General features: G+C 37.2%; 1 protein-coding gene across 2 annotated transcripts in view; it reads left to right on the forward strand.

Annotated features, from left to right (window-relative positions):
* CDK19 (cyclin dependent kinase 19) overlaps nt 1–13,750 on the forward strand; it is a 111,388-nt gene that overhangs the window by 35,508 nt on the left and 62,130 nt on the right. For both annotated transcript variants that reach the window (XM_027454709.3, XM_038175800.2), the window contains one exon: nt 5,185–5,295. In XM_027454709.3, coding sequence (XP_027310510.1) covers nt 5,185–5,295 — 111 coding nt within the window. The remainder of the gene's footprint in view (nt 1–5,184; nt 5,296–13,750) is intronic.

A 13,750-nucleotide genomic window follows, 5' to 3' on the forward strand; every position in this document is an offset into this window, starting at 1 on the left:
ATGATCGAGCTGCGAATGAGATATGCCATTTCCTCTGCTATTGAGAAGCTGTTCCTGAGCCTTCATATTCCTGAGATGCCATCTTTCAGGGGAAATTCATCTGTTATCAGTTGTATCTGTTTGTTCTCCAACCATTGTTGTCATTCAGCATAATTACGTCTTTCGTCTTTGCTGCTCACGCCTTTGTATTTTGGTGGATATCAATCTTATTTCCTTTCAATAGTTGATTTGTTACAGTAATTGAGCAAGCTTTTTCCTTCCCTGTTGAGGGATGGACTGTATGCTCCTTTAATCACCCTTTCCCTGTATAAGGGTGAGTTAATCTCTGTGGTGTGTGTGGATGGGGAGATGTTTGAACATAATTAAAAACTGTATGTAGTACTTCAAAACTGTATCACAGAAGACTTTTTAACTTGGATACTTATTTTTGTCTTTTAACAAGATAATAGCCCACTTTATCTTTTTTATTCTTGTGTTTGCACTCTTTCTTATGCTGTCTCCCTGGCTAGACAGTCTTCTCTGTTTGACTTTCCACACCAAGTCCAGCTCTGCCTGACCCCTGACAGCTCAGATTTCCAGCCCTCTATGCTTTTGTACCAATTCTGTTGCCAGCTGAATGTTTTCTCCAACATGGCAGGCTTTCCTATCGTGGCCCCCACCCCTCCCCTGCTATAAGAGACGCTCACATCTGAGGGAAACGCTGAATGTCCCTAGTGAGAGAACTGACTCATCAAATAGCAGAAATGACCACATACACTGTGAAGCTGCCAGGAATCCTACAAGCTGCTTCATGCTGCTTGGGCTATCTGAAATAAGATGCTCTGTTCCCTTAGTAATAAACCCTAGCAGTTGCAGATCCATTTTGCGTTCTTGTTGCCTTATATTAAGGTGCATCAGGTGCACTGCAATCTTTCAAGTACTATAACAGTGTATTAGTCTCTTCCTTCTGCTGTTTGACTTGAATTAATCAAATCTCCAAGCTGATTTACTGCTGCACAAGACCTAAGAAAAATGGTTTTCTGTTTCTTTAATCCGGTTTATAAGTTTAAAGTTTATACAGCAATCCATGGTGCAGAAAAGCTGTAGAGAGTGATTTACTGAGGCTCTGAAGTTGTCCTTGGGATTCTAGGAGTAACTAAAATGCACATTTGTGAAGTGTGTTTATGGTGAAGGAATGACATATAGCCATTTCAGAGAAAGGGTGCATGACTTCACTGGTAGACGTATTTGTCATGTGTCAGCTCATAAAGTGAGTACCGGAGGGGTGAAACTGCAAGGAGAGCCATTAGAGAGCCCCTAGGCTGCAATTTTACCTAACTGTAGTCTTCCAAATCTTTTTTTTTTTTTTTTTTCCTTTTCTGTTTTCCTTTTCTGCCTTGTATCTCCTGTTTGGATAATGCATTTAGAAATGACTTCTGTTCCCTCATTCGAAGAACTTCGGGTTGGGTTAATTCTCAACCTGTACGAAGGCAAGAGGCAACCCCTTCCCATCAGAGCAGAAACTGAGAGCACAGGTGGCAAATCTGACACGAGGTGAGTTAGGCTGTTCTGCCCAAAATTAGGGGTAACCGAAGAACTGGATGCTACCCTGGCTTCCTTTAAAGCAACACATGCTTTCAAAGCCAGTTAGTCACAAAATAATGATTCAGTGGTTGGCGTAGCAGGTAAATGTTTTGACAAAATTCTAATTAAACATGGAAATCCAACTATATACCCTAAAAAATTAGGGTATATAGTTGGTACAAGTAAGTTATAAATAGCTTTAAATACATCATTGGCTCCTACCTGTCAGCTGTAATGAAAATGCTGTTTCCAAAGTCTGTGATTTCATACAGCTACATCTTAGATCAATACTTGTCATTGAAACAGTCGTCTCAGATGTGCTGATTTCCATGGCTGTGCTTTTTGGTTCTGCCCAACACATCTTTCCAGTGCTTCTTGAATCATCCTCTTCCCCTTCACTCTCTAAACACCCATGAGCAACATCAGTTCGGTCCCTGTGGCCACACTCTCTTCACCTGCAGACCATCTCCAGAGGAGATAATTTTTAGGCAGCCCTCTAACAGTTCTACTCGTGACTTAAGCTTTTATGCTAAGCTACAGTTTTTGATCTCTTCTAGTCGGCATCTAGCATGACTGCAAACCCAGCTTAGCGAAAACAGATCTCGTGCTCTTGACTCAATGTGTTGGACTTCAGAGTCACTGTTTCTTTGGTCTGGCTTCTGCCAGTAATGCACCAGCTGCTCTGGGACCAATATTTCTGATGGCCAGAATGCAACAAAGCCTTGAAAAGCTTTTCTACCACTTGAAGATTTGAGTTTTACATGAAATTTCCTTTGGCCTGCTGTTATGTTGAGGTTGTGGCTCAGAAGATGAAGGTATAAAGGTCTGGTATTCTCTAAGACTACAAAAGAACTTCCAAAATGTTTGTTTATTTATCCATGTTTATGTAAATGTTTATTTATTATCCATGGTAATCACTAAAGCATTCATTTGAGGTAGAAATATGAGACTAACACAAAAACCGAGTTGTCTTTCTCCTTGCTCAATGTATTTATTCATCTCTTGGAGCACAGTGTAGGTAACAACCTTGTTTAAATATTCTTGATAATAACTGATGGCTAATTTCTGTTACATATTTTTAGATAGAACAAGGCAGTTTGACAAGTTTTTGGCCTAGTTTTTAATATTTGTTGGTGTTTAATATAACTACAGAATGATTTAAGGTCAGGCAATCAATTCTGCAAATGTTCTGTATTAAATTATAAACATCCCCTGAAGTACGGCTGTTAATAGAGGTTTTGGTAAGCATTTATGCCTGTGAAGTGTGCTGTGTAACTGCTTCTCTTGAGGATAAAATATGTTTTTATTTATAAGCTTGGTGTAACCCCTGTGATCAAAGCTTTGGGAACATCTCAGAGTCTTTTCGATTGCAACTTCAAAAATAATATTTTTGCTTTTAATATGCTCATTTACAATAGGACTTGGAAAAAAATGTTAGGTAGCCTCTTGAAATTCTTTAGGAGTCTTAATTGGCTTTCAGAGCAGACTTAAAAAGCAGGCAGGCAGAGAGCGTCTGTAATGTGCATGAGCAGACTTTGTCAATTTGGTGAAAACTCTTTCCATATCTGACCACAACTGTGGACTGTCATTCAGTAGCTAAAAACAAATGTAATATGTTTTCTTTGCTTTCTTTGCCCTTACAGTATTCTGTTCTTCAGCTTCAGGTCTGACACAGAAATTCTGATAGAAGCTCAACACGTATAACATAAAACTAACATTTTCCCCATGCTTTTTGTAGAAATCAATAGGAGATTGACTGAAAAATTCTGTTTAAATAAAGATGTTTTATCTGAAGTGAATCGAAAGATGCATTAAAAATAATCTGCTCCTTATAAATGAGCACATATTGTCATGGATAAGAAACTTACCACTTTTGTTAATATGAAAACATCCTCCTTTTTCATGACTTCCATGAAAAGGAGAGGTTTCAGGCTTTGCTTATTAATCAGGCTGCTCTGGTAGGTGACCACTGCTGCCTAAAAGTCCCTGTTCAGACTGGCTTGAGCAGCGTTGTTGTTTAGCATATGGAACTGTATGATCTTGGGTTGTTTCTTCCTGCAAAGTTGTTTTTATTCTTTTTGAGAGACTGCTTTCCTTCGTCTCATTTATGATGTGAAAACTTGAAATTATTTTAGATCAGTATTGCTGCTAACAGTGTCTTTAAGAAGAAAATAATAGCAATAATAAAATCACCTTCTAAAAGATTTTATTAAATTGCATAAAAGGCAGAAGCATCACATCAAATCCCTACTGGAAAATAGTTTTGAGTATTATTGAAAACAAGGAAATATGGCAACATGTGTTGATACATGTCAAAGAGCTGCAATTTTAATCTCTACGTTTTTGGTAGTTTATAATTCTGAGAAGTAATATTACTATTTGTTAGGTGATAACATTTTTTTACTGCATCGTATTAGTGATATGTGGAAATGACTACTGATCGCTTTGTTAGGCAGGAACTTCTTTCAGAGCTAGAAGTCCTTGTGTTAGGGAGACGAAGAAACAAAGCATATTTCCTGCCTGGTAGAAGAAATATTTAAATTATTTCATCGGTTGGAAAAGTGGAATAGATTTAAACAGTTTTAATCGTCTTTAGAAGACCTCGTCAGACCTCTTGTCTTGGCAGATATCTCTATAGCCAAAGGACAGTATAATTTATAATTAAGCTTTTTCTTTATCTTTTCCCATGAAATAAGCATCAGAAGATGAAGACTTTCTCTGTGGAGAAAAGGGTAGATTTGTCTCTCAGATGTGCCTTGTAACATGCTCTATTTACTCTTTAGCCATTTGAAATGGATGCTTGGCAATTTATATAGTAGTGCTGCAGATGCAAGCAATTTTCAGATAAAACAGAAGTGATCAATCATTTTTGGGAAGACAGTGTCTCAGAAAAGATTCCATGGAAATGATATTTTTGGAAATATTTCTTCCTAGCTCCCACTGAGGATTGATCTCATCTGTCGGAGCCGGGACTTCAGCAGCAGTGTGTGCTTTACTGTGCTCTCTAATTATCAGCACAGTAATCACGAGACCTAGTTTAATCTGGCAAGCAAAAATAAGCTCGGATTTATTTCTGGGTTATCGAAGAGTAGTTGAAAGAACCATTAAAAGCAGTTTTTGATAAACTTTCCGTCTGAAAACAAGAACCTCATTGACTTTGAGGCAAGTGAGGCAGGAGTGCAACGCAAAAAATGATTGGTAATGCAGGAATTGTGTGGTAATCAGGAACTGTGCTGTTCACATGAAGAATGGCAAGCTACACAAGCTTCACTTTGTCATTTTTAAATTCTGATGTGTGCTTTTGGCAAGAGAACTGTATAACACATCTGTAAGACAGAAGCTGAGGGTGAATGGGATAGGTGGGATAACCTGGGAAGAGGGCAGCATGGCTAGTGATGGTCACCTGTGCTTGCAGAGCAACAAGCCCATACTATGGAGGCTATCTGTATCCTAATTTTGACATTTTTAAGCAAGGTATTGAGTCAGTGGCAGCTTTTCTTCTAGGACCTGTTTCAGCATTGCTGGTTTGTTTAGTTGTGGTAGGACACCATTATTGTTTTTCTGTTGTGTTGTTCTTTTAACACACATGGAAATAACACCGGCTTGTCTGTCTCTTTGCAGCTTTTACGAGAGTTGAAGCACCCTAACGTGATTGCGTTACAGAAGGTTTTCCTTTCTCACAGTGACAGAAAGGTTTGGCTGCTGTTTGATTACGCTGAGCATGACTTGTGGGTAAGTACAGATTTCCCTGAGCGTTCGAGATAGTGTAATATAAGCTTGAACAAACTGAAGTGTGTGTGGTGTACTTTCATGTAACACAGATGCATACATTTCTTGCTCTGTAATTAAGGGTCTGACTGACATCCTGTTCTTAGTATACTTTTGATCTTTCCTTTAAAACATGCAAAAAGCTCTGTAGATTTTTTCTTAATGTCAAACTTCGTTTTGAAGCTAAAACAATTTTCTTTTAACATTTAATTGGAGTTAAAGAGAGTATTCCTAAATTAAACTTTGCAAATTAGGGATTGGAAGTGCATTTAATATTTTCTTTTCCCTCCAGTTTTGCCAAAAAAAAAAAAAAAAAAAAAAGGGACAGGAATTACTTTACTGAGTTCTCTCACTGAGATCCAGTGGAAGTGACCAACATTCAACCATGTAATGTTGTAAACTTTCAGCAAAATGCAGTAGGATTTGATTAATCTACTGTACAGGTGGACATGAATGACAGCATGAGCTGAACTCAGATACAAATACTCAAGCTCTAAAACTTTCAAACCTTTCAAAGAAGTGAGTTGCTTGGACCTGGGTTAGAATTTAAACCCAAAAGATATCGAACACTTACTAAGAGTAGCCAATATGTTTGTTCTTCATTTGATAGTACTGTCAAGGAGAGAAGGTGGTAATATTAATTTTGATACTGCTTTTTCAAGGCTTCAGTAATACACAAGTTGCTATTAATAATGATAGTGGTTGCTCATTTTTGTTCAAGAGCATGTGCACTTGTAAATGACACAAAAATGTAATCTGGAAGACAAGCTTGGACCATGCAAGTAGATATTTTTGGCTCAGAACAATTGAAGTCATGAGATTTCAGCCCCTTCTTATGCTCAAAAATAATTGGATTTTGGTTGTACGGCAGCAGCTTTGTATTTTAGTTTTCTTCATCAAATTTCAGTGTACACAGAGTTTGTGTATTTCTCACAACTGGTGACAGTGAAGATGAATAGAAATGCAGCAAATAAAACCCTGGATGGATGGAAATTATTTGTGCGTCAGCTGGGTTTACTCATCTTAAAGACCAACCACAGCAACCACATTTTACTGCTACATTGAGTGACTTGTTTAAAACACCTTTTTTTCTAAACTTTTTCCATTTGAATTTATTTGGAGCATGTGCTTTTTACACTACATGGTGATTTTTCACATCATTTAACGCTTTAGATAAAGAATCGCTGCAGTCTGATGTTCTTGCCACTTGTTACATCTGGCTGGGTATTGGTCATAATCTCTGTGAAGTTAATTCTTTTCCATTTTTTGAGATTGAATGTTTGTTGTACTAGTTATTTGATGTGAACTGGTCTCCTACTTCCTAACACTCTTTCTTTTTTTTCTATGGGACATGCAACACAAATCATTTTTCCTTTCCTGTATAAATGCCCATGTTTCCTTGCTTCTTTAGCCTTTACAGGAATTCTTTTCCCTCCTTTGCATAAAATTGGCCATATTCAAGGCACTCTTGGTTCTGGCTTAACCTTGGTCCTCATTTCCTTTACCGTCAGCACTTCCCAAGCATCACTCTTGATTCCCCTTTTGTCTCTTTTGCTCACTCCCAACTTTGTGTCTTTTTCCACGCTGCCTCCTACACATGGAACAGCCTCCCAATTAACGTACGTAAAGATCCTTCACTATCCTCCTTCAAAAACCTCCTAAAAATCCACTTACTTTGTAACGCATTTCAGTAATACCAACCACTTGCCATTCTGTCTGTGTTGTGTTGTGTTTTGCATTTCCTGTGCTTTACAGCTTGTGCCCTCTCAGCAGTTTGGGGTAGAAATTGTACGAGGGGATTGGCACGTTGTGTTACTGCTTTGCACCACGTGCTCCCCCAGCACGACTTAAAAACAAAGTAAGTTTGGTCATCGTGGGTATCAGTGCAGGATTTAAGTTTTGGTCGATGTGCCATTTCTAGAGACACATGGATTCCCAAAGACAAACAGTTTAAAATGCAGGTATCTTCGAGTTACTTACCAAGATTTGTCTTTAAGCATGGGAATTGACCATGTTCAAAGCTGCCCGGCTTTAGTAACTCTTACCGGCTTCAATGAGAGGAGTAGATGCTCGTTACTTATAAGCATCAGATTAATTAAAATCATTACATCTTCAGCTTCTGTACTGGAACCATTTGGCAAGAGATGAATAAGCTGTATTAGATGCTATCTTTTTCTGTTCGTTTTGTAATGCTGAAAAAAAACTGTCCCATTCTAATGAGGAAAAGTGATGGTGCCAATTAAGCTTATTAAAAAGTTCTTTTATGGTGAGCAACAACTTTTTCTTTTTAAACTTTGCATTTAATTTCCAAGGATCAGACTGCTCAAATCTGAAATTTAAGATAGCAACATACTTCATAACGTGCTGTAATTCCTGTTGATATCATTACCAGGGGATGAAGAAAGCTTATGCTTACTTAGAACTAGTTTTGACAGGTATTGATGAAGACTTACTGTGTTGTTACTGCCTACAACCATGCTCAGTTTGACTGCTAAACCTATCACGGATTTTTCCTTCATCACCTCTCAAGTTACATTATACAAAGCAATGTGTAAACGTTTCATGAGATTACAGCGGAGATTGTCAAAGAATTTAGTAGATCTTTTGACGATTTATACCTTGTGTTTATTTTAATTACCAAAATTCTCAGTGTAACTCACAAATGATTTCCTTGTGATTTTTCTGGGCCATTAGCCTCAGCTGGTAAAGTTCTTAGGATATTGAATGTGCCACATATGCTAATTTACAGCCTATTGTCTACACTGTCATCACTGCTTACATATGCTTATGCTATGAATTAAATGCAGGATTCCTTAGCTTGTACCTCACCATGTGCAAAGGAAGCATCTGACACAAGGTTTATAAAGGTGCATGGCCACAGCTGTTACTGAATCCCTCATCCATTATGGGCCACATCCTTTCTTAACTCTTGATAATTTGCTTCAGTCTCACACCTTTGCTATATGCTTGGATTGTCTGAAAGCTTCAGCTGCAGACGTTCACAGCCAGAGAACCAACTGTCTCTTGTTCCTTCTCTAGCAAGGAACATTCCCTTTTTAACATTTACTCATAATGATGCTTTTCATTCAAATTGTATCCAGATTTTCTCTCTTGATTAATTAATGTTTAGATTATATATATATATATATATATATTTATATATATATATAAGCAACTTAATAGTTAACATATGCCTCAATTAATCTTAAGTCTATGGGTGGAATTGATACTATTTTTAAGTTACCTTTTCCAGTACGCAGACTTCACAGTCTTACAGTAAAACTATGCATGGATGAACAAGTGTCATTTCTTTAACTGATAACATCTATTTTTCTTCTATGTTCTTTAATGATTTAAAAGAAAAAACAAGTTATTTCGAATGCATGTTTTTTGTCGTTTTATCAGTAAGGAATAACATTTGTATACAACTTCCATATATGTTCCTTTATGTCTTAAGTAGTGTATTACTGTTTCAGAACTTCCTATGTAAAACTTTAATTCAAAATTATATTAAAAGCATAAAATATATAGTGATTACTTAATTGGACTTCTCTTAAAGCTTGATATAAGTGAGATCTGCACTAGGGATGAATTCTACATGTATTTCTTGAAAGTGTAGTTACTTTTAGCTATTGGAGAGGTTATAATACTGAGAGATTGTGTTTCGCTCTCAGCTAGTCTCCTATACTTCTACACCATCAGCTTTTTAATACTGGTAGTAATTCAAGCACACATTTTGTAAGTACTGCAGACAATGTGATCAATGTGTTCAATTCCACAGTCTCTATATCTTTAAAAAGGATTTTAACATTGTAAAAAATGATATCGTAACTCATTTTTATATTTTGAATTAATAGGGTGTCTCCTTTTCTTGCAGAGTACAGAGTTAATTCACAGTGTTATTTAACATGTATGTGTAATTTCAAAGCTTTAAGATCCCCCCTTTCTGGAAATCTATGTTGTAATTTAGAATGATTCAAAAAAAATTTTTTTTAACTCCTGAAAACTAGTGACACTTATCATGGTAAAATGTGTTGAATGTGTTTTATAGCTCTAAAAACTTTGCTGGTTCTTAAGTGATTAAATTTTTGAAAAGTATTGGATGATACTGAGTGTGATCATACATTTGCTATCAAAGACCAGTTAAACAATGGGTATTTCTAGGTTTTGTTGAATGTTTGTATCTTATTGCATTCTAGTGATCTCCAAGAAGTAACTATTTAATAGCAAATATCACTGAGAAACTAAAAATTCAGCTCAAAGTTAGCTTTGATAATAATAAAAATATATAGGCAGACTGGTTTTGTGCTATATAGAATACTTGATGCATATATATTCTGTTTTTTTTTTTTTTTTTAATTTAGGATAAGGGGCAGTCATGTGTACTTAAATTTAGGATAAGGGTAGTCACGTGTACTTAAAAAATAATCATCAAGTAATGAAAAGGAGAAAATACTCCTTCTGTATGTGAATTTCATAACACTCTGCCTCGCTCAATATCTGAAAAAATATACTTTAATAACTGAAATTACGTTCTTGTATACCAGATAAAATGGTGAGGGTGTTGCATACTGATTTGTGCAATAACCTTGCAAATTTGTTTAATCATGTGAATGTTTTCTAATAGAGCTGAGGTTTTAAGTCTCAGATCTGGAGCGATCAGTTATAACTCTTAACTTCCTTTAGGCTTCAGTTTAGCTTTTAATCATGAGAATGATCCAAATGCTAGTCAATCACAAAGATTTTTACTTACTTGAAGATAGCTTTCTCAGTGTAGCAGTTTAATTTTTTCTCTTTTAATTTCCTGTAGCCATGTGTATATTTTTAATTCAGTCCCAGTCCATTAGGTGATTCTCTGTACAGTCACCCATCGTGTACATACTTACCAGTACAGGATACTGCTAGATGAGGGAAGAACGTAAGATTTAGTGAAGGGAGTAGGCTGGAATAGTTTTTGATTGCTTTGAAGTTATAAATTCTATCATCAGCCATTGTTAGAGAAGGCTGTCTCTTTACACCATGATTTATCCTTTCCAATTATAGTAGATAGGGTGTTTTTTTTGACACAAAAGTGATAGCTGGACTTATAGACAGCAACACTATTCCTTGTTGATAGCTGTCTGGCACTTGTCATATCACGAAAGATTAGATTATTTTGCTGGCTTCTTCTGCTAAAGCTGTGGGGAGCTGAGGGTAGTTTGTTTAACAGTAGCAGGAATATTTGGTATTTCAGATATATACTGAAAGGATAGTTGAATCCTGACTTAAGATTATTGTATGGACTTTTTTTTAAAACATATTTAGCTCTTAAAGATCTAGAAAAACTAGAGACTTCTGCGAAACCGATACTGAATCTGTTTTCTGTTCACGTTTACTCTCGGCTTCAGAGTTTAGGTATTTAGAGTAAGTAACGTTTAGCAAAACTTAATGTACTAAAGCTCCTTTCAGAGTTACTTAAAATGTTGACTTCTTTTCACTCAGAAATGGATTATTTTTCAGACAGTGTGGTTAATGGGACTCTAAAGAAGATACTTGAGAATGGCTGCAGAACAGCACTGTTTAGAGAGAGGGTGCTGAAGCTTATTTTTTTCTCCTCCTCTTTCTAAGGACCACTCTGTGATGTTTTAATGCACCCCAAATTGGAGACTTAATCTCTGTAGAAATACTTTTACCCGCTTTTGTTTTGATATGATTTTAGTTTGCTTGTGATATACCCTGGACAGAATTTTTGTGTCTAAACTTTGGTGTCTGAAATTAGTTCTAAGCTTAGGCTTGTGAAGCTGTGATTTGTTTTTGCAACAAGAAATGTTACTCAGGTTAAATGGCTCTGTCTTTGCTTCATGTTTTAGAAAATCGTGCAAACAATGCACGTTTAGTTTTTGTACCACTTCTGGATTTTATTTTTCCATACCCTTTGAAGTGCTTTAACGCATAACAATGCTAATCACCTTCATTTGAGTATTGATTGCTGAAGAGAGGTTTAAAGTGAGACTTGAAGCCTTATATTCTGAACCTTTTTCTTGACCCTGGCACAGATTTAATGTGTATGTAACCTCCATCGCTTTTGTTTATAAAGCCTAATTTTACTTTTTACTGGTGCATTGGAATTGTCTGACATGCTTGTGTTTTATTCTCAAAAGTTGGGTGAGGATTTGGATAGAAAGAAGAGTTTTGCTGAAGCAGAGCAGACAATTTCCATCAGCGGGGAGAAGCACCTGCATTGACAAGATAAAATTTCATTTTGATGGAAATGCGTGTAGTTTTAAAACAAGAATTTATTTCAGCAGTAGAACTCAAGAAATCATATTTTCTAGGGAGTTGTGTCTTGAGGTCAAGCTCCTGTATGGATCATCTCGTGTCTGTTGAGGTGACAGCTTGTACTGTAACTTCTTATAGTAAGAGATATGTGAAATGTCTCCTTTAGGGACTTGCTTCCATGAAAACTTTCCAGATCTAGCTTTGTTTTAACCACTGTCATACTGAACAGCAGTTCTTGAAATCAGGAATGGGATGAAACAAACATAGTGTGTTTGTATCAGCTTGACTTCCTTGCAAGGAGAATAAAATTAGGATTTTTTTGAATACTCATTTAACTACTTTATGTAAATACTAGGGGTCTTCATGGAACAAAGTAATTTAATTTGGTCTATATTATCTTGCATTCTGTTTACATTACTTACAGTGGAAGCTTTAGAAAATGTGTGTAGCTCCTCATGAGCCAATTTTTGAGCCAATTTTCAAGCCAATTCCAGTACTTTGGGCAACACAGAAGACACATGAACTACTGGATTGAATACTGTTTCATGAGTTGCAATTGTATTTTCATTCATAATGCTTAATTATATTTCATTTCTTTATCTATTGCCATTTGCATGGTCTTGGATTTGCTAAAGTTAAAATGGTTTTGCCATGCAAAAATCAGCAGAATTGCTCAGGTGAAAATTCCCTTAGTACATGTACAGCTGTGGTGGTACAGCATCTTTGGCTATGCACCTGACCTGCCCAATCTGAGAAAGTCCTGTCAAATTATGACAATTCATTTATTTCTGTTGTAGTGCTCTTATTTTTCATTTCTAATTTTTATATGAGGAATATTTTCCTACAACAGTGGTAGGGACTATACAGCTATATTTCTGAAGTTACAAGGAAATGAGTAATAAGTAAAAGCTTGGGCTTGTTGCCACCAGTAGAAAAGATGCCGGTGAGTGCATGCACCAGTTTCCCCTTCTGTTTCTTAAAGCAGCATTAAAATTGCTGTTCAGTGCTGCTTGTGTGAAATGCTCTTTTTAAAGAATATGTATTTGGGTAGTTGCATACAAGAAATTTGGGGAACTATTTTTTTTTTAACAACCCCCTTGAGAATTGGCCACGATCACAAGCACTGTGGGTGCATGCCAGTGGCATGGGGCAAATACAGCTTTTCAGTTCCCTTTACTGTGAAATGTTTTTAGTTTAGATTTGAGAACTGAGCAGAAATTAAACTGTGATGGGGTGAAATTAGCTCTTGTGACTAAAATAAACTAGTTTATATCAGTAAGTATGCAACAATAATTTTTATTTACTTTTGTAGGAAACTGAATGTTATTCAGTGGTGATATTGCTTGCTAGATAGAAAGAAAAACTATCAGATGTAATTCCCTGAAATTCAAAACTATGTACAGTAGGCATTGACTTAAACTTAGACGTATAAAGCTAACCCTGTTTGGATAAAGCTATGTTATCTTTATCTTGGTATTATTAATTTTGAAGATCTTGCTGCTGTCAAAGTTGTGGTGTTTTTGACATTTATTTCCCCTCTGCATTGTAATGAGGATAGGAGATTTTGAAGGTAATGTAAACCTGTCCCATGGGATGTCTCGCTAGACATGACGTGGGCCATTTGTTGTGTGTGGCTCTGGCAGAGCAGGGCCCTCTTCATGCTGAGGCACCTGGGGACAGGGGGCTGTCCATAGCTGCGAGCAAGAGTTTTCCTAATTCTTTTGCAAGAAAAGGAGACTGGAAAAAGTTCACAGCCAGCAACATGCAGGGCTTTTAATCATAGAACCACAGAATATCACAAGTTGGAAGGGGACCCACAAGCATCGTCATTCCAACTCCTGGCTCTGCACAGGACCACCCAGAAATCAGACTATGCCTGAGGCTCGGTGCTGTGACCACTGCCCTGGGGAGCCTGTCCCAGTGCCCGACCACCTCTGGGTGCAGACCCTTTCCCTAACCCCCAGCCTGACCCTCCCCTGTCCCAGCTCCATGCCGTCCCCTCGGGTCCTGTCGCTGTCCCCAGAGAGCAGAGCTCAGCGCCTGCCCCTCCCCTCCCCTCGTGAGGGAGCTGCAGGCCGCCATGAGGCCTCCCCTCAGCCTGCCCTGCTCAGGGCTCAACAAACTCAGCTGTTCCTCACATGTCTTGCCCTCCAGACCCTTC

The sequence above is a fragment of the Anas platyrhynchos genome, chromosome 3 (assembly GCF_047663525.1).
Source record: "Anas platyrhynchos isolate ZD024472 breed Pekin duck chromosome 3, IASCAAS_PekinDuck_T2T, whole genome shotgun sequence".
Lineage (NCBI taxonomy): Eukaryota > Metazoa > Chordata > Aves > Anseriformes > Anatidae > Anas > Anas platyrhynchos.